We start from the raw sequence: 20326 nt of genomic DNA, 5'->3' as shown, positions 1-20326 counted from the left end.
GTCTCCAACTGTTTATTGATATCACTTGGAATTAGCCGAAGACTAGCATTGGTGATGCTGGGAATCAATGGAAAAGGTGGAGATGGATTATCCACTCGGCATTTCTGGCTGAAGATTGCTGCAAATGCCTCAGCTTTATCTTTTGAACTAAGAATTGGCCTGTTCTATCATTGTTGCTCCTCTGCCTCTGACACAAGTTTTAAAAAATTTTCCAACACCTCCTAGTTCTGAAGAAGAGTCCTGCCAGACGCAAAACATTAGCTGTATTTTTCTCCAGATGTTGCCAGACCTGCTGAGCATTTTCAGCATTCTCTATGTCTGTTTCGGACTTCCAGAGGCCAAAGTATTTTGCTTTTATTTTCCCGTCACTTGTCTGCCCACTCCATCAAACTGCCTGTATTGAAGATAACAAGGTTTGGAGCTGGACGAACACAGCAGGCCAAGCAGCATCATAGGAGCAGGAAAGCTGATGTTTCGGACCTAGAAATGGGGGAGGGGAAGGGGGTTCTGAAAGAAGTAGGGAGAGAGGGGGAGGCGGATAGAAGATGCATAGAGGAGACGATAAGTGGGGAGGAGACAGACAAGTTAAAGAGGCGCGGATGGAGCCAGGAAAGGTGAGTGTAGGTGGGGAGGTAGGGAGGGTATAGGTCAGTCCAGGGAGGACGGACAGGTCAAGTGGGCGGGATGAGGTTAGTAGGTAAGACATGGGGGTGGGGCTTGAGGTGGGAGGAGGGGATAGGTGAGAGGAGGGCAAGTTAGGGAGGCAGGGATGAACTGGATTGAATTTGGGATGCGGTAGAGGGAGGGGAGATTTTGAAGCTTGTGAAGTCCACATTGATACCATTGGGCTGCAGGGTTCCCAAGCAGAATATGTGTTGCTGTTCCTGCAACTTTTGGGTAGCATTGTTGTGGCACTGCAGGAGGCCCAGGATGGACATGTCATCTGTGGAATGGGAGGGGGAGTTGAAATGGTTTGTGACTGGGAGATGCAGTTGTTTAGTGCGAACGGAGCTTAGGTGTTCCATAAAGTGATCCTCAAGCCTCCATTTGGTTTCCCCGATGTAGAGGAGGCCACAACAGGTACAGTGGATACAGTATACCACATTAGCAGATGTGCACATGAGCATCTGCTTGATGTGGAAAGTCTTCTTGGGGCCTGGTATGGGGGTGAGGGGGGAGGTGTGGGGGCAGGTTAGCACTTCCTGCAGTTGCAGGGAAAAGTGCCGGGTGTGGTCGGGCTGGAGGGGAGTGTGGAGCGGACAAGAGAGTCACGAAGAGAGTTGTCCCTCCGGAAGGCAGATAAGGCTGGGGAGGGAAAAATGTCTTGGGTGATGGAGTCGGATTGCAGACAGCGGAAGTGTCGGAGGATGATGCGTTGTATCCAGAGGTTGGTGGGGTGGTACATGAGGATGAGGGGGGTTCTACCTTGGTTTTTATTGGGGGGAGGGTATGTGACGGATGAGTTGCCGGAAATGCGGAGACACGGCCTGAATTGAAGTCTATTATTTCTGCGCCCCCATCCCCACCCCCCACCTCACAGTTCACAAGTCTGGTGCCTTCTGCAAATATTTCTATTGTGCCTTTATAACCCAAATCTGGGTCATCAAGAAAAGAAGTGGTCCTAGTACTGTCACCTGGAGAACCCCACTTTGCGTGTTCCTTCAGTCCAACAAACTACCTTCATCACTACTCTCGGTCTCCGCTTTCTCAGCCAATTTTGTAACTGTGTGGCCACTTTCTTTTATCCCACAGGCTTCAACTTTTACTGGCGAATTCAATTTTTGTCATGTAGGTTGTCTGTGAAGATTGCTTGACTGACCCAGGTATTAAAGGATCAGGCAGGATAGTGATCTAATCCAGAGAAGATCATGGGAGGAACTCCAACCTGTTTTGTACCTCTTAATGTTAGCCTTACCACCAAAAATAGAAGCTAGAAACCAAACCATTCAGGCTTCCAATCCCTCAGCCAATAGAGTCCTGCAGATTTCTCCAATTCTATTAAAAGGGCTGCTGAGAGAGAGAGAGATACACACATTCTGAAGTGTAAGGCTCTGAATGAAGCTAATACCGTACACATTAATGTCACCAAAGGAGAACAAATTAAAGGGACTGAGTGATACAGATCAGTCACTCGCTGTAATCCTTTCAAGGCTATGAAATCAGTGGGTTAGGTCAGAAATCATACGACACCAGGTTAAAGTCCAACAGGTCTATTTGAAAACACAAGCTTTCGGAGTGTAGCCCCTTCGTCAGGTGAAGTACTTTCACAGCAACTCCAACAGATTGGTGAGATGAGTGTATTCAACCAGAAACCCCAAAACTCACCTAATTTATCCACATGGACATGACAATGCTTTATATGTCTGTTTATCGTTTATAAAAAGCATTGCGACATCCTGGGGCGTCATTAACTGCCCTTTACTAGTTCAATTGTTTCTTGCTTTACTTTCTTTATGATGAAACTGGAATAAGAAATGCTTCTGCTGAAACTGGACTTTGCAATTATGTACCTTACAGTAATTATACATTGCCACATCATACGTTTATAAAAAAAAAGTATAAGATACTCCCTCTGTAAACTAAGATGTTTTGATAGGATCTGAGAACTGTGAATATCCTGCTACATCTGCATGGAGAATAACAATATACAGTACTCAAAGATAGCCTGGTAAAACCTTATGATTGCATGGCTGCTACAAAACTCACTCCCAAATGGTTTAAGTTAAGGTAATATGATAGCCACAGTAATAAGTATTTTGGCTTGGCTTCAATTAATTCAGTTAGAAACAGTACATGATGAATTCAGGCTCAGACATGGAGACCTAATACAGAATACTGTAATAGAAAAATGTTCCTACAATTGTCTGGTTAATTCAATGCAATCTTGGTCAAGGTAGGAGCCAAGCCCTGCAGTTCAAACATAAAAATGGCATGTGATTAGTGCAGATGTTTCTACTTTGCAACTGTTTTTGAGTCTATTTCAAGAAGCACATCGCTCTCTGGGAATACTTATTAGCCAACAAGTATTTGATCTAAAGCCTGTGGAGGGAAGCAGGACATATTACTGTCGGGAAGATCTAACCTAGGACACTTACACAGCATGTGAGAATATAAAGCACTAGTTACACTGCAGGTCTGTAAATACAGTCTAACAGAGAGTAAGTAAACTAATATTTGTCTAATGAGGAATTTTTATGCTTTAATATTAATTGTAGTTATGCATATTACTTTTATTTTTGGTTCTTTAATTATTGTTGTACAAATTAAGTAGGCAAATTAAGACTTAAAAGACAAGAATCATAAATTTAAAACTGAAGCTATCTGAACCACTCATTATCATAAGTTTATACTCAAGTTGAAACTTTTGACATTTTCCCCACTTCTTGAGAACATGAAGATGGCCGTGAAGTGATAGAAAAAGTAAAGTAAGTTAAAGGATAGGTTTTCTGATCATTTTGCTGGAATCACTACCAAATGATATTTACAAGTCTGAACAATCTGAAAGATATTTGACCATAAGCAGTTGGGGACATAACAAACAAAGTATCATAGAATCACAAGAATCATACCCATAGGCCAATGAGTCAGGCACGTTTTGGAAGTATAGCTATTCCATATGCAGGCTTCCCAAAGTATCCAAGCATCTTAATGACAACTGCCAAAGCAGTTCTGAATATTGCAGGCTGAATTAAAGAACATTGAACATCTATCTAAAATCCTTGCCAAAAAAGTAAGTTAAGAAATAGATAGCGCAATATTGTAAATTGTGAACAGGAATCTAACTTTCAGCTGCAGCCTGATAACATTTACTGTGCAGGATTCCAGGAGACACTGAAAGAATATTTTCTACGAATTAAAAGCCACCACATAGATTGACAGATTAGATTAAGTAAGAAGCGTACTGACCTTAAAGTTAGTGTCAGTGGCTGCTTATTTCTCCCCATTCCTACATTAATTGTAGCTGAGTAATTAGAAACATAAATAGGCGCAGGAGTAGGCCATTCAGCTATTTGAGCCTGCACCACCATTCAATATGATCATGGCTGATCATGCAATCTCAGTACACCATTCCTGCCGTCTCCCCGTACCCCCAGTTCCTTTAGTTGCAAGGCCAAGTCCAGCTCCCTCTTGAATATATCTAATGAACTGGCCATGACAGCTTCCTGTGGGAGAGAATTTCACTGATTCATAACTCTGAATGAAGAAATTCTTCCTCATCTCAGTCTTGAATAGCTTACCCCTTATTCTTAGACCTTTTTTCCCCATGTTCTGGACTTCCCCAACACTGAGAATATTTTTCTGGCATCTAGCGTGTCCAGTTCCGTCACGATTGTACATGTTTCCGTGAGATCCCCCCTCACTCTAAATTCCAGCAAATGCAAGCCCAGGCGATCCAGTCTTTCCTCATATGTCAGTCATCTTATACTGTACAGTTAAACTTATTCTAGATAATTTTAACACAAGGAGCAAACTGTTTGGAATTATATAGGTCTTTCACAACATGAGCATGTCTGACCAACTTTAAAGCCCTACAACATTTGAAGTGCAGCTACTACTGTGCTTATAGACATCAGAACAATCCACTTCCACACTGAAATGTCTGTGTTTTCATCATATAGCTTAAAGGGGGTAATGATTCGACAGGACATCATGACAACACACACATGTAGGCAGGCAGTCAGAGAAAACAGGTTATTGGACAGAGGAGAAAAATTTGAAAGAGAGTTCAATAATCTTTGTTCCAGATTCTATTGGTGAAACTGCCAAAGGAAGTGGTGGATACGGGTACAGTTACAACATTTAGAAGACACTTGGACAGTACATGAATTGGAAAGGTTTGGAGGGATATAGTCCAAATGCAAGAAAATAGTTCAGTTTGGGAAACTTGGTTAGCATAGACAAGTTGGACTAAAGCATGTGTTTCATTGCTGTAAGACTCAAAGTTCTTTATTCCTCTTTGAGTACAGAATCTATCTAAAAGGCTCCAACAGTACAACATCCATTCAGTATTGACTGGATTGTCACCCTGGACCTGTGCTCAAAAGTCTCTAGAGAACACATCAGTTCAAATACTGACACTGAATCTTTAATTCTGATAAACTTAAACTAGTTCAGCAACTGTCAATACAGTGTGGAGCTGGAGGAACACAGCAGGTCAGGCAACATCAGAGGAGCAAGAAAGTCGAGGTTTCGGGTTTACACCCTTCATTACCGACTGTGCTCCACCAGCTCCATACTGTATTGACTCTGACTTCAGCATCTGTAGTTCTTGTTACGTCCAAGTAGTTTAGAAACTGGACTAGCATGACATATAAAGTCATAAGAAATGTAGTGTACACGTAGTATGAGAATGGTCATCCTGCAGTGGAATATGTAATAAATATTAAATCATGTGGAACCTGAGCTTAAATGGTACACAATTGGGGTGAATTAATCTGTGTGTTTAGTCCTAACGGACATGTTTATTACATGCAGGAGTGAAAAACAAAGCACTTTTTTTTTTCAGCACTGTGTCATAATGGCAGTCCTAAGTCTGAACAGGCATCATTTATGTAAAGCTGCTTGCAATTTTACAAAAACATGCAGTGACAGTGTCATCCAATGAGATAGATTTTGGTTCTACATCACAGCTTGAATTTATGTATTCCCTTTCACGATCTCAGGAGGTCCAAATATGTTCAACAGCCAGTGAAGTACTTCTGAAACGTGGTCACTAGTATCATAGGAAACACCACAATCAATTTGCACACAACAGTATTTCACAAATAGTAATGAGATAATAGCCAGATAATCTGTTATTTTAAGCAGTTGGTTGATGGATACATTCCCATCCTTATGCTTACTGAGCATAATTTACCAGAGGCGGTACGTGAATATACTCATTGTACATTATCTTGAGCTGCAAATACTTAATGGGATAATGGAATATTTTATTCTAATGGGAGTATTACTAACTATATAAATAAAAGAAGAAAAAGATGTTTAACGTAGATGTTATTTGGAGAAATTTGAAGTAAAGATTTTAACAGAAGAAATGTACTAGTGCACTTTTAGATAACATTGGTTTACATGCAATTTTTTTTACTGGAAACTGATTATTGAAATCAATAAGCTAAATAAGTCTAGTGACAACCAGTGAAGCTATGTTTTATCTGTCCCTTTGCTTTGTGAAATGACATTTTAAAGTGTTGTCAAATATTCCATGCTCTGCACTAAAGTTGGGAACAATTAAGTAACATGTCCATTTGAAAAAACAGCCTGTGAGTATGCATACAGGGAGACAATGGAGGTTTGTATAAGTATGTTGGAGGGAGGTATGTGTACGGGGGAGGGAAGGTAGATGGGTGGTGAGTGTGTTTGCGGTTTGTGTAAGGTGGCAACAGGATGGATCAGTTTGCAAATTTCATGAGCAGGGGTAGAGGATCTTAATCATTTGCTCCACCATAAAAAGTGACTTTTTCTTTGGGAACATTCAACATAATGTGTATTTTATTTTGTGCAGAAACAGAGACTAATATTGGTCTTGGCTTTTACTCACTGATGAACTGATAGATCAGTAAGAGAAAAGGAATCTCCTATCGCCTCTCAATAAGTGCACATGTTGTAACATTGTGTAATATGCTCCAGTATTGTCCCAGGGTCACATGGAATTGAGCTGTTCCCAACCAGGAGAGTGGGGTAAATAACTGGTCACATTATCTCTGAGTAAAGAGGGAAATTTAAGAGTATTCTCCCAACTAATCTCGATGTTATGGCCTCCATTGGAAAGATTGCTTGCATAGATAACATCTGAGGACAGAATTGAGTTTGAAGTGTCCATGTTCCTGGATTTTCCAGCGAGCCTACAGGAATTAAAGATACTGTGCTGCTGAAATCCAGGAGTAAAATTTTCGGGTGATCGATAATCATCATTGTTTTACATTTTCTTTGAACGCTGTCATTTATTAGAACAGGAGTTGGAAAATGGACACTTGAAATGGGTCATTTGGTTGGAGAAAGGCATGAGAAATAAACTTTTCAGCTTTTTCCCTTCTCCTCAAACCTCACCCTGCACCCCCCGCCCACAGTTTTTTTTAAAGCCAGATTTCCAGCTCTCCCTGGGAATTTAATGTATCTGGCTGGGTTGAGGACATTTTAAAATTGGCACAAGAGTTTACCACATGGGAAAACAAACTTCTCTGAAATTTATCACATATTCTTAGATGCTGAAACTTGTAGTGATGTGTCCTGAAAGGACAGTATCTTGCTTAAGATGGTAAAGTGCTCCTTGTGGCCATATACCCATCTACAGTGTAAATCAGTGCTTTTGAGATTGGAAGGCAGGAAATCAGAAGAGAAGCAAACCATGAGTTAACAGACTGACATATCCTTTTGATTAGGATTCTCAACTCAACCAACAGTACCATAAATAGATCATCCTGTCAATAATTTATTGCCTGTGAAGCACTTTAAAATGTTTTAGAAATGTAATAAACTGTTAGATCAGTCAACCCTTTTTCTTTAACGAGGACAAGCCAATCATGAAACAATTTTGACAGACTGATTGAACAGACACCATCAATTATATCCCTCATCAATTTCAAGTCATTGTACAAATCTCAATTAAGGCAAATTAAATGAGATAAATGGGAGAAATGGGCATGAAACTAGACAGTTGTCAGCATTTGATTGATCCAAAACACATAAAAGATGACTGAGAACAGACAAACTAAACAAGAAATGTCATACAATTAGCTGGAGTGGCTATAATTTTAATTGGCAGGCCCAAGAGAATATTTTCAGGAAACCCATTAGTTTATTAAGAAATATAAAATACACCTTTGGCCTTATGTTACAGCAATGTAGAACTGATAGTACCAAAAAGACCCATTTATCACCAGTAACTTATCGAAGGACCAAGCTGCTGATCAGAAGTTTGGACGACGTGATCCATAGTATCCCGTGTTGAAGATGCATCAACCAGGCTACTAAAAGTACACCATTAATATGAACAGAATTCACTCCCCTCAGCCTGTTTTGCTATTCAAGTGTTGCTGACAAACTATATCTTTGCTCCATTTACCCAACTAGAGTCTCTTAATCCAACAGGCTTTGAGTTACAATGAACTCTAGCTTCAACAGCTTTTACTGGGAGAGAGATCTTGCTTTCTTTGTGTGAACAATTGAATCACCCTAAAACACCTGGCTTGAATTTTATCATCATATGCCCTTGTTTCAGACATTTAAAAAAAATGTCATTGATACTCCCCAGTGCAAATATTTCCAATCACTGTTTCTCTGTTCAGCAAATCATAAGATTTCTATATCAATCATAAATTCACTTAATTATTTCCTATTTGTACACTACTGAAATTGTGTGATAAAATTCTCATGTTGGTGTTGTTGGCTAGACCAACATTTATGGAATACCAACCAACAACTCCAACTGCAACATGAGCTACAGATCTTCGTTAAAACACTAAATTTATTGAATATCTCCAACTGCCAAGAGGGCAATTAAAAGTGAACCACATTGATATTGTTCTGGAATCAGATGTATGCCAGACCAGCTAGGGATGGCAGATTTCCTTGCCTAAAGGACATTAGTGAACCAGATGAGTTTTACAAAATTTGACAGTGGTCACATGGCTGCTATTAGACCAGCTCTTTGTTCCAGACATTTTTTTATTGAATTCAAGTTTCACCATTTGCCACGGTGGGATTCAAATCTATGTACCCAGTACATAAGCCTGGGTTCTGGGTTCTGGATTACTACACCACCATATCACCGCTACACTACCACCACCCATTATCCTTGAGGCGGTCATCTATAGGTATTTTTAATTCCTACACCCTATCTTCCTCAGTCTACTAATTCAAAGCATTTTGGATCTGTGTTGTGCGTGCTACAATAGCTGGCCCATGACTTGTTTTTGCACATGTCACATTATCCTAACATTTTTCTACACATAAAACCTATAAGAAACTACATTGCTCTACACTGTATAATGATTGTCTCAGCATTGAGGCTCGAAAATATTTAATTCCAGTAACCATTTGATATTTGTCAAATCTGAAGCTACAAGTGGACACTGAGCACAAGCAAGCATTTGACCAGAACTGCAACTGAATAAGGGGCCCTCAGTCATGAGATTCCTTGTGCGTAGTGTTAAATTAACAAACTACACAGTTAAAGCTCAGTATTCAGTGCAAGTTCCAGTTTTACACAGACTGCTTCTGAACACTGGTTATCATTCAATGTGCTCGATGGTTTTACAGTATTTTTTATGCAAGGAATTAAGTTACATATTTAACAGATTTTATTCACATATTGATCTTAGGAACGTAGAATCATATAGTACAGAAGAGGTCCTTTGATCCATCACGTCTATATGGCCAAGAATATATTGTTATCTATACTGGTCGCACTTTCCTGCACTACACCCATTGTCTTGAATGTTATGACACTTCAAGTGTTCATCCAGGGATTTTTTTAAAGGTTATGAGGCTTCTTGCCTCAAATATCCTCCCTGGTAATGTATTCCAGACACCTACCACCTTCTGGGTGTAGACCTATTTCCTAAAAACACCCTCTAACTCTCCTGCCTTTCACATCTTGAATTCCATACACCAAGAGTAACTTTTAAACTCTTTAAATTTATGGACATTATTCACATTCCTCAGCTCTCTTTAAGTCTTTTCGGGTCTTGTCTTTTTTAATGCTTCAATGGATTGCCAAAATTGGCCTATGCAGTTAACCTAACATTCATCTGTTTTAGCTATGCCAAGCAGCATGTTACTTTTGCCACATAACATAGACAAACGCACGTATAAATCATGCAAGATGTACTATTGAGTATATACTGAAACAGTACACAAGGTGCACAATAAATTGAAAAACCTTTGCAAAATGTAAAAGGTAATATCCTTCTCAATGTCTAAGTCATACATACAGAACCAAAATAGTACAGGTCAAACAGCTTTTGCAGCGTCAATTCACACACCGTTAAAAGCAGCAAAGTAAAAACAGAAAATTCTAAAAATATTCAGCAGCCTGGTAATAGCAAGAAAGTGGGAAAATACGGACTGAATGAGAAATTAGAATCTCGATATTGACAAAATATTTTATGATATTCTCCCTCAAGCATTCAATGATGAAATCAGAATCTTGCCATTCAGTGGAAACTACCATAGTTCCATGCAGTTGCACCTCATTAAAGCCATTACTTCACTTTATTGAAACAAGGCTCCGAAATGTCCTGTCAATCCCCGAGAAGCTGGACAATGCAAATTCCTGACAGTCAGTCAGAGGGTATCTGAGGAGACACAGACTAGTTTAGGATTATTTTCGCCAGAGTTCAAACGAATGGGAGGGGATCTCATAGACACTGATAAAATTCTAATAGGAGTAGACAGGGTAAATGCAGGGAGGATGTTCCCAATCGTGGGTATGTCCAGAACCAGGGATCACAGAATGAAGAAGCGAGGTAGACCATTTTGGAGGGAGATGAGGAGACATTTCTTCACCCAGACAGTGGTGAGCCTATGGGATTCATTATAACAGAAAGTAGTTGATGCTAAAATATTAAATGTATTCAAGAAGTGGCTAGATATAGCACTTGGGGTGAATGGGATCAAAGGTTATGGGGAGAAAGCAGGATTAGGCTACTGAGTTCACCAATCAGCCATGATCGTGATGAATGGTGGAGCAGGTTTGAAGGGCCAAATGGCCTCCTCCTGCTCCTTCTTCTACGCTTCTATGTTTGCCTTTTTGACTCTCCTTTGACTGGACCATTTGATGAAACAGTGTGTTTGCTATGTCAGCTACTAGTACATACTGCAAGTGTGATGTTAATGTAACACAGTGCTGTGCGGCGAAACACATAGTAACTAATCAGCACTCCCACCGTGACAAGCTGCCTGATCCTTCCTCTGTGTTAGAAATGCAATGCAACCCACACAGAGGATGGTAGTCCATAACTAAGTACTGAGGGGCCTATGTGCTTAAAAAAAATTTAACCCGCACAGAGGCTGTAGAAGCACAGAATGCACAAGTCAGTGCTGAAGTCAGGTGACTGTGCACTGAGAGATCAATATGAAGTAAATAGAGGTTGGCAGCTTCCTATTAAGTGCAGAGTGAGTGAACAGTAAGTACTGCACCTGCATTAGGTGAATATGAGTCCCTCCACACAAATAACTGGGAAGAAGTATGCAAGTCATGGGTGCCCCTGAGCTCCAAATACCACGGTGAAGGGCTTAAATAACATGCGAGTTGATCCAACTGCAGAGATGTTGATGTGGTGATGTTGATGGGGTTGTTGATACTGACTTGAGTGGATGCTGGCTCATGGAGGATAGTGGCCCTGGAAGGATGTTGTTGTAAAGAAGCAGTTGGATGATGGCTGGGACAAGCATTCAGTCCTGCCATCCCCAGAATCAGCCGCGTACATCTTCGCTGAACTCCCTCAACAGCAAGTGCATCCTTCCTCAGAAAAGGAATCCAAAACTGTGCACAATATTCTAGGTACAGTTTCACCAAGGCCCTGTACAAGTGCAACAACACATCCCTGCTCCTGTACTCGAAACCTCTTGCAATGAAGGCCAACATGCCATTTGCCTTCTTTACCACCTGCTGCACCTGCATGCTTAACATCAGTGACTGGTGCACAAAGACACCCAGGTCTCTCTGCACACTCCCCTTTCCCAATTTACAGCCATTCAGGTAGTAATCTGCCTTCTTGTTTTTGCTTCCAAAGTGAATAACCTCACATTTATCCAAATTATACTGCATCTGCCATTGATTTGTCCACTCACCCAACTTGTCCGTATCATGTTGCAGGATCTCTGCATCCTCATCGCAGTTCATCCTCCCACCCAACTTGGTATCATCTGCAAACATTAAGATGTTACATTTTGTTCCCTCATCAAAATCATTAATTGATATTGTGAATAGCTGGGGTCCCAGTGCAAATCTCTCTGGCACCCCATGAGTTACAACCTGCTAATTGGAAAAGGACCCATTATTTCCTACTCCATGTTTCCTCTCTGCCAATCAGTTTTCTATCCATCTCATCACGCGCCCCAATCCCAAGCACAATAATCTCTTATGCGGGGCTTTTTCAAATGCTTCCTGAAAGTCCAAATGTACTACATCAACTGGCTCCCCCTTGTCAACTATACTGGTTATATCTTCACAGTATTCCAACAGATTTGTCAAGCATGATTTCCCCTTCATAAATCCGTGCTGATTCTGTCTGATCCTGCCTTGGCTTTCAAAATGCTCTGCAATAAAGTCCTTGGTAATGGGTTCAAGAATTTCCCCCACTACCGATGTTAGACTTATTGGTCTATAATTGGTGTTTTCTCTCTACCTCCCTTTCCAAGAGTTGACAAGGGGAGACAGTCGATATGGTATATTTGGACTTTCAGAAAGTGTTTGACAAAGTCCTGCATTAGAGATTATCGTGCAAAATTAAAATGTATGGGATTGGGGGGAGTGTATTGAGATGGGTAGAAAAAGACTGCAGGTTTTAGTCGGGTAAAGGAGAACAAGGGTCAATCAGGAGAGACCACAACAGCCAGTCAAGAGTCTTGCCCAATTCCATTCCAGGGGTTTAGCCAGGGTCAGTTAGGCACTTGGTCACCCTATAGGGGAGGAATCCATGATCAGTCGAATGCAACCAGTCTCGGAATTATGGACAGATTAGTCAGAGTGCTGTGTTGACATCACTCTGAGGGGAACCAGTGATGGCAAAGGAACAGTGATATATTTCCAAGTCAGGATAGTGAATTGCTTGAAGTGCTTGGTGATGTTGATACCATGTATCTGCTACCTTTGTCCTTAAAGATGGAAGTGCTTGAGGGTTTGGAAGGCACTGTCTAAGGAGTCTTGATGAATTTTGCAGCATATCTTGTTGATGGTCGCACTGCTCCTACTATGTACTGGAGATGGAGGGGCTGAAGGTTTGACAATGTGATGCTAATCAAGCAGGCTACTTTACCTGGATGGTGTCAAGCTTCTTGAGTGTTGTTAGAGCTGCATCTATCCAGGCAAGTGGGCAGTATTTCATCACTGAATTGTGCCGTGTAGATATTGGGCAGGCTTTGGAGAGCTAAGAAGTGAGTTACTCACCACAGGAGTCCTAGCCTCTGGCCTACTCTTGTAGCTGACATTTTGAGCATCTATCGTTCAATGCTGATAAACTAAAAGTAGAGAATAGGGTTTAAAAGGTTATTAAGGAATAATACAAATATTTTGAGTACATTTGTGGAGGGACAGAATTGAAGAGCAAAGAAATTACATTAAATATGTCTAAAGCCTCGGTGAGACCCTAACAGTTTTGATTTTCCTATTACAACAACAGTGTAGGGATATTGTCTCAAAAGAACTCTACCAGAAATTAAATGAATCAGCAATAACTGAATAGGCTGGGTTTCTTATATCGACAAAGGAGAAGAAGACTGAGGAGAAACATGATAGAGAAATATATTATGAAAGGATTTGATACCATGGTTTAGAGAAGATTTCATTGGGAATCAACGTAGCCAAAACTAGGCCCCATAAATGCAATATATTCTCTCCTCTCTAAGTGGAAAATCAGTTATGAATTAGGAGTAATTTATTTGCATTATTCAAGATTGCTTAAGCCGCAGTAAACAGAGAATACCAATAAACAAGTCACTTTTGAGGTGGCATACTACAAGGAGCAATAGTTGGGCCTGAGCTACTTATAAGTTCTATCAATTACTTAGATGAGCAGGCTTAGTATAATATATCCAGGTTTGCTAACAATACAAACATAGGTGGAAAAGAATGAAAAGAGACAAATGGATATGTACCAGTTAAGTGTCTGGGCAATGAGGTGATTAACATAGAGATATTTAAAGGGAAATTAGAAACACAAAAAGGAGAATGGAACGAAGGATGTACTGATTGGGTTAGAAGAAAAGAGATGGTAGAAGTCTCACACGGACTAGATAATCAGAATTGACTGGTCCTTTGACACACATTTTAGACAATGTATGTCTATAAAATGTATGCATGTATGTACTATAAATTGGATAATCGCCTTCATGTTTCTGGATCAGTAACCTGCTTTGACAGTTCACCTGGACAGTTAATGTCATGTGCGACCTTACAATAAGGCACAATTTTCTGATGTGAAATAATTAGACCAGGACATGTAAACAGCTTTCAGTCCTTGCTTAAATTCACACCTCCGGTTCTTAATTTTATACATCTTCATGTTAAACTCCTAGATAAGCATTCGTAATGCAAACTGCAGATGTAAATTTGTTGCGCTGTAATTATTGTTCCCGTGTTGCAATGCTTCCACTGGTGTGAGATAGTAATAGCAGCATGTCAGAATTATATGGAAAAATGTCATTTTTAATGCCCTCAATATTGCAGTAGTGATGAGGCAAAACTGTATGATTATTTCTCTGATTGGTGTGAGTCTTTCAGGCACAGTTGAAGATATAGCGGAGTGCAATGTTTAAGTCCCTGCACACTAATTAATTAGAAATCACGAACTCGATGAGAACTTGCCCATTTACTCTGGACAACCAGTCTGAACACTTCCCTGAGAATATTATATTTTGTTAAAGAAGAGTAGCTAGAATATGATACTAAGCCCCAGGGTACTGCTATTGCTGAAAAAAACTGTCTTGCGAAAATTTTTATTACTTCATCTTCTGAGGTCTGTCTTTACAAATAGACAGCTTTTTCTAAAGTGGGAAATTTTGATTTTGTTAAAGTTTCTAATGAAAAAATAACTGGAAATCCTGCATTAGAAGGAGACATTTCGATAAAGGTACTAAACTGACAGCAAACGTTTTGCAGGTCTCTGTTAGTTTAGTAAGAAATTAAAAATGATCGCTGTATTGTAGTTTCTGGTTTGCAAAGTGTGAGATTACTTTGACACTAATGTCTGTTTGATGACATCACTGTCGTTGGATGCCTGGAGGTTCCCTTAATTTCATGTCAGATTCAATGGCATAGAGATTGCTCGAGTTTTGTGGGCAGCTTTCATGCTGATCATCATCAAGTGTTATAATTTTACCACTGATTAATAAATGTTGACTGGAAAAACGCAGATTGATACTATATTCATGTAATGTTACCAACATGAATGTGTTGACATCCAATTCAGAAGCAACTTATTCAGATATGAAATACAAGTATAGGGACTACAGTTAATAGTATTTGAGAAGATGATTTATCATGATCACTGCTAAACATTTCTTTCTTTCACTCCCAAATAAATGGAAATTGTTTTTACTTAACTTTGAACAACTTAAGTGAAATACAGAATATGAATGGCATCCAGGATGGTAACGTCATTGATTCTTAATTTTGCCACAGGAGACTCTTAAAGACATTACCTCGGGATGGGAGGCTGAGGAATGGGAGTCGAGGCAAACTGCAGAATGATATTTGGAGAGAGCAGAGAGGGAAGGGGAAGAATTAGGTTAGAGGTCAGAGACAGACAGCGACTGCGGAATGGGACAGATGTAAGCCTCGCACTCCCAGCAGAGCTGAGAGTGGCAGCAACATGGTGCGTAGGACCTGGGGATAGAGACAGGAGATGGAGAGAGAGCAGCAATTGGCACAGTGGACTGTGGAACTTCTCAGAATAAGTAGCCAAAGATTGTTACTGCTGCTGGATGAACAGGGAATAAGGGGACCCAGACAGGATTCACACTTGAAGAACCAAAGGTCAAGGGAGAAGGGAGCCAGTTTTATTGAGTATTTTTATATCAAGGAATAAATTACTGCAAGTGGATATTGAAGTACAGACTAGGCCAGTTTTTAAAGAGAATGATACAAATACTTGAACAGGTCTAATTTGAGAAAACTGACAGAAATGAAATTACAAGAGAGAATCAGTACATCATAGACAAGGCAGGGGAAGTGAATTCCTCCTTCTGTTCTTTAATATCTGTTGTTCTATGTAGAACCCAGGTCTGAACTAAACTCGAATGAGACAGGGAGAGATACAATCATGTTTACTCGATTTCATGTGAACAAAACATCACCTGAACATACTGCTAGGAATGCTTCCAAACTTAATGGGCTGACCTGACCCCCACCACCACCACTCCTCCTCCTCTCCCACCACACCATCCCCCACCCCACCCCCCAGGTCAGGCTAAACTGCAGTCTAACTGAATCAGCGACCTCACCACACAAATAACCCAGCTCAGGGACTTCTGGATAGAAAACCCTGGAAGAAACAGGCTCTTCAGTCCAGGGAAAAGAAACAGATATGAAAACATTGGAGATTAGATGTGGATACCCCTCCTTGGAGCCTGCCTGAAACTTTGGGATCCCAATGAACATGCCGGAACTGTGCTGTTCAGCCTTGTTTCAGAGCGCGCTGGGAAACTTCATCTGTCAAACACGCACACACACACACAATTAAACCACAGGATAGCCACTGACTGGTTTCCCTTCCCACATTAACACTTTATTTTCTCGAAGCCATTGTACAACACCCGTGCAGAAAGAGAGAGAGAGAGAGAGAGTGAGCTGTGTTGAGTATTGAGAATGAAAGCTAAGATATTTGCGTACAGTAACATGAAGATGAAGGCGGCGCTGGAACCGATTAAATCAAAGCAGGACAGAACAGCGTCACTGCTAGGTCTAGGAAAGAAAGCAGTGTCTGAGCCACTGTAATTCCTTCTACAGGTAAAATTGGGACGCCATTTAAAGCAGGGAGCTTCTTCGGACCTGGCGAATAGCCCGATAGAGGAGACAACTCCCCACCGGGGGGCTCTGTGATCAGTCTCCTGGCTGCTTGCTGCCCGATGTGCTGAGGCTCCACGCCGTCTGCTAGCAGGTTAGGAAGTCACCCACCTTCAGAGTCCGCCAGGACACCCAGGCGCTGTTTGACTGGATGGCGAATGCTCTCCCGCTGCCCTATATGGGGATGGGCCGGCAGGGGCGGGTGAAGTCTGGGCTGCCCAACACGCTTAGCTCTGTACCGCAGACACACACACACATACACACACATAGAGCCGAGTGGAAAGCTTTCTGTGCGTTTTTAAAAGAGTCACATTGACAGACTGCCTGTCAAAAGGTTGACAACTCACCGGCATCGGGCTCCGTTCCTGCTCCCCCCCACCTCCTTCCCTGCACAGAATGAAACAAAAACGATAAAAGCAGTATGCGGCCATATACCCATCTAACTGCTCCCCCATCCTGGATTCTTATCCTGGGGACAAGATGCTGTTCTGTTGCGGGTAGAGGCTGCACGATTTCTCCTCAGTCCTGGACATTCCGGGATAGCCAATGTTTACAAATCGGGGGCGGGTGTAAATAAATCTCGAACAGATTCAACGAGTATTCATGTCCAAAACAAAGAGACGGAGCAAGGCTCAGTCAAAAGCCTTAAAACAAAAACAGAAAGTCTTGGGAAACTCGACAGCATCTATGGCTAGAGAGAAAAACACAACTTAACATTGCGAGTCTAGAGAGCCTTCTTCAGAACTGGAATCAAAACGGTAACTCTGGTTTTCACTTTATTCCAGTCAAAGGTACCTGATCGAGCAGAAGGTCCAGATGGTTATCATTGAAGTAGCGATGTTAGCATTTTCAACGTAAAACAGAAATAAAGAGGGACTTTAACCGCAACTCTTCCATCCCCTATCAAATATGTTGATTAACAAAATATTTTCATAACTGTGAGCGACGGTGACAAGGAATGGATGAATGTACCTAGTCCACTATCAGCCTGATTGAGCGGTCCAAATGACCAGCCACAGTCGCTACCTTTACGCCTTTAAGCCCCTCCGTTTGATTCGTTTAACAATGAGATTTCTAGGAAAAGTTAAACAAAGATCACATGTCGATGTTTCAAATGCAAGTAGAGGCAGGCACATACATGCCACCCCTGCTCCTAAACATTCTCCAACTCTCAACTGATGAACTGTCAACATCATTAGGAGTTCACTAGCTCTCACACACGCTGCACAGTAACGGATCAGCGCTGCCTCCCAAACGCCAGACGAGACAATCCTCCCCAGCACGCAGTTTCAATCTGATCTCGCTCACTTGTACTGGGTAGGGGATACGTCAAAACTGGTTAACAGCTAGGGAGGTGTCAGCACGTTAGAAATAACCCCGAAACTTCTCTCTCCAAACGTTTCAAAAAGTGTGGGGGGGGGGTGGGGTGCTGGAGGCAAAGATGTTCCAAGGAAATGTCACAATATATAAAGTTTACTTTAAATAAGTTTACCTTTACGCTAATGTGTCATATCATGCCTGGATTCCTCGTCACAGTATTCATGGGAGATAGACACTATCCTCCTGAACCCTCGGGGCAAAAAAATGAATACCGCCCGGGAAGTGCAAAGAAAAGATGTGCAGGCAACAGTTTGGGGGTGAGGTAGAAAATGGGGTAATATATTGGCGTGAGATCTGAAGGGGCTTGGTATACTGAGTTCCCACTCCCCTAGGGCTGTAATTTCTTTTATCTCAAAGTATTCTCTATTCATAAATAATGTAGTCTCTAAAACAGTTCGATTCTGTACAGTAGCATATGAAGAAAACAAACAAAACATTGGAGTTTGACGCTATCCGACAAAAGACAAAGGCACTGTAGATGTTCTGAGCTCAGTTGTTCAATGCACGATTACTCTGACTTGCCTCTCCCCCTTCCCTCATTGCGCACACATCTCCCTGAAATACAAAGCAGTAGTTCCCCCACCGCCCCCCCCCCCCCGCCATGTCCAAGTAGAGGTTATAAATACCGATGAGAGGTGGCAGGATTGGGAGCTGCCTGCTGGTGGGGAACACTGAAATACACAGTCGCGTTTGGGGAAGGGGGTTTTGCTGTGGGGGGGATTAGAATGGATTAAATATGCCTCTGATTTGGCCGCATCAGCGAAGGGGCGGCGCTAACGCAGTGCAACAGAGCACAGACTCTGTGGCTAAATCCAGGGGAGAAACGCCTCTCTCTCTCTCCCACCCATTATATTTAGTTAACACCAAGGACATGTTATGGAGCTCGGGATGGGGCTCCGCTGTTTCCCGTTAGCCCCAGTTTACAGGTAGTCAGCCCCACGCAGGGGGTCGTATCAGACCCATTCCTGGAATAAGTGGGATTGCATAAAGCTCTGTGCTAAAGCAGAAACAAAAATGAGACGTGCCCACACCGAGAGCCCAAGCTGCCCGCACCAACTCACGTTTCAACAGCGTAACACCATGTAAACAAAGTGGCCAATCTGTCCCCGTCGACAATCCCTGAAAATATTTCATACAGGTGTCTCTGTCGACAGACATCAGCCAAACTGGAGGAAACGACCCAGGCGTTTTCCCTCTGTGCCAACACGCTTTAAATCGTTTATTTGAAAGTGGTGCAAATATTAGCCGGGCTCCCACTGAGCCGGTAGCCGCGGGAAAAAAATGAATCAAGCACTCAGCCAGTGTCATTCAAATCTCCTGCTCACACTTAATCTTCCTCAGATAGATACAGCTCAATAAATGTACCGTGAGAGTACTGGGGTCATTAGAGGATTATTTTTCCAAGCAAATAAGACAAATCTATTTCTAGCAAGCCAAACTCACCAGAGAGCGATTCTGTCCTTAGGGTAGTCTAGTCTCTCGATGCAACCCAAATAGTAGGAGAGTGTGTGCGCCGCGTTCCGGGCTATGATGGCCAGCAAAACCTTCGGCCTCTGCAAGGCCGACTCCTCCAACAGGATCTCCTCTGGAAAATGAGCCCCATCGTCTGCAATCGAGGTCGCCAAGAGCAGCAGGCAGAAGAGAGACATGGGGAGATGTGTGCACGCAGCCATGTTGTAGTAGGTGCTCTTAAAGCGAGGCTTCCTATCCTGTCTTGACTAGCACCGAGCTAGCGCTGACTCCCTCCTCTCTCTCTCTCTCCTTTGACTTTTATCACCCTGTGATCTGCATACACTCTAAAGGCGTCCAATAGTCAAACCTGCTTCAGGCAGACCGACTTGGCACGAATCTGTTGCCTGGATTTAAGTACCTGCAAAACTCACTCCCGAGGAGAGGGGATCACAGAACCAGAATGGTTGAGCAATATTTTGCTTTTATCACAACTAATCTAACGCATTTATTTATTTTGTTTATTCATGTGCGACTTTGTTTATTCATTGCCTTCTTTTTTGCTTTCTCTCTCTCTTCAAGTGCAGTTCAGTTTTCAGGCGCCGATTTTTATGAAACTCTTTAAACTTGTCGAATGCATTTTCAGTGAACAAAGATTTAGCAAAGCGAATCCAGTCACCGAGTGGGTGAAGGGAGGGGAGCAGAAATTCGCTCAGAGACTAATCAAATTTGAGCCGTGAGTAAAGATCGGTGTACTGAAACACTACAGCA

The 20326-nt window shown here is 41.8% G+C and overlaps 1 protein-coding gene across 2 annotated transcripts in view; it reads right to left on the bottom strand.

Moving 5' to 3' along the window:
- Positions 1-19834, bottom strand: part of LOC125456516 (procollagen galactosyltransferase 2-like) — a 170401-nt gene extending 150567 nt beyond the window's left edge. For both annotated transcript variants that reach the window (XM_048539693.2, XM_048539694.2), the window contains exon 1: positions 19550-19834. In XM_048539693.2, coding sequence (XP_048395650.1) covers positions 19550-19779 — 230 coding nt within the window. In that variant the 5' untranslated portion in view covers positions 19780-19834. The remainder of the gene's footprint in view (positions 1-19549) is intronic.
- Positions 19835-20326: the final 492 nt, after the last annotated feature.

The sequence above is a fragment of the Stegostoma tigrinum genome, chromosome 8, assembly GCF_030684315.1.
Source record: "Stegostoma tigrinum isolate sSteTig4 chromosome 8, sSteTig4.hap1, whole genome shotgun sequence".
Lineage (NCBI taxonomy): Eukaryota > Metazoa > Chordata > Chondrichthyes > Orectolobiformes > Stegostomatidae > Stegostoma > Stegostoma tigrinum.
Note: the sequence above shows the minus strand (reverse complement) of the source record. Positions and strands in the feature narration are given on the sequence as shown.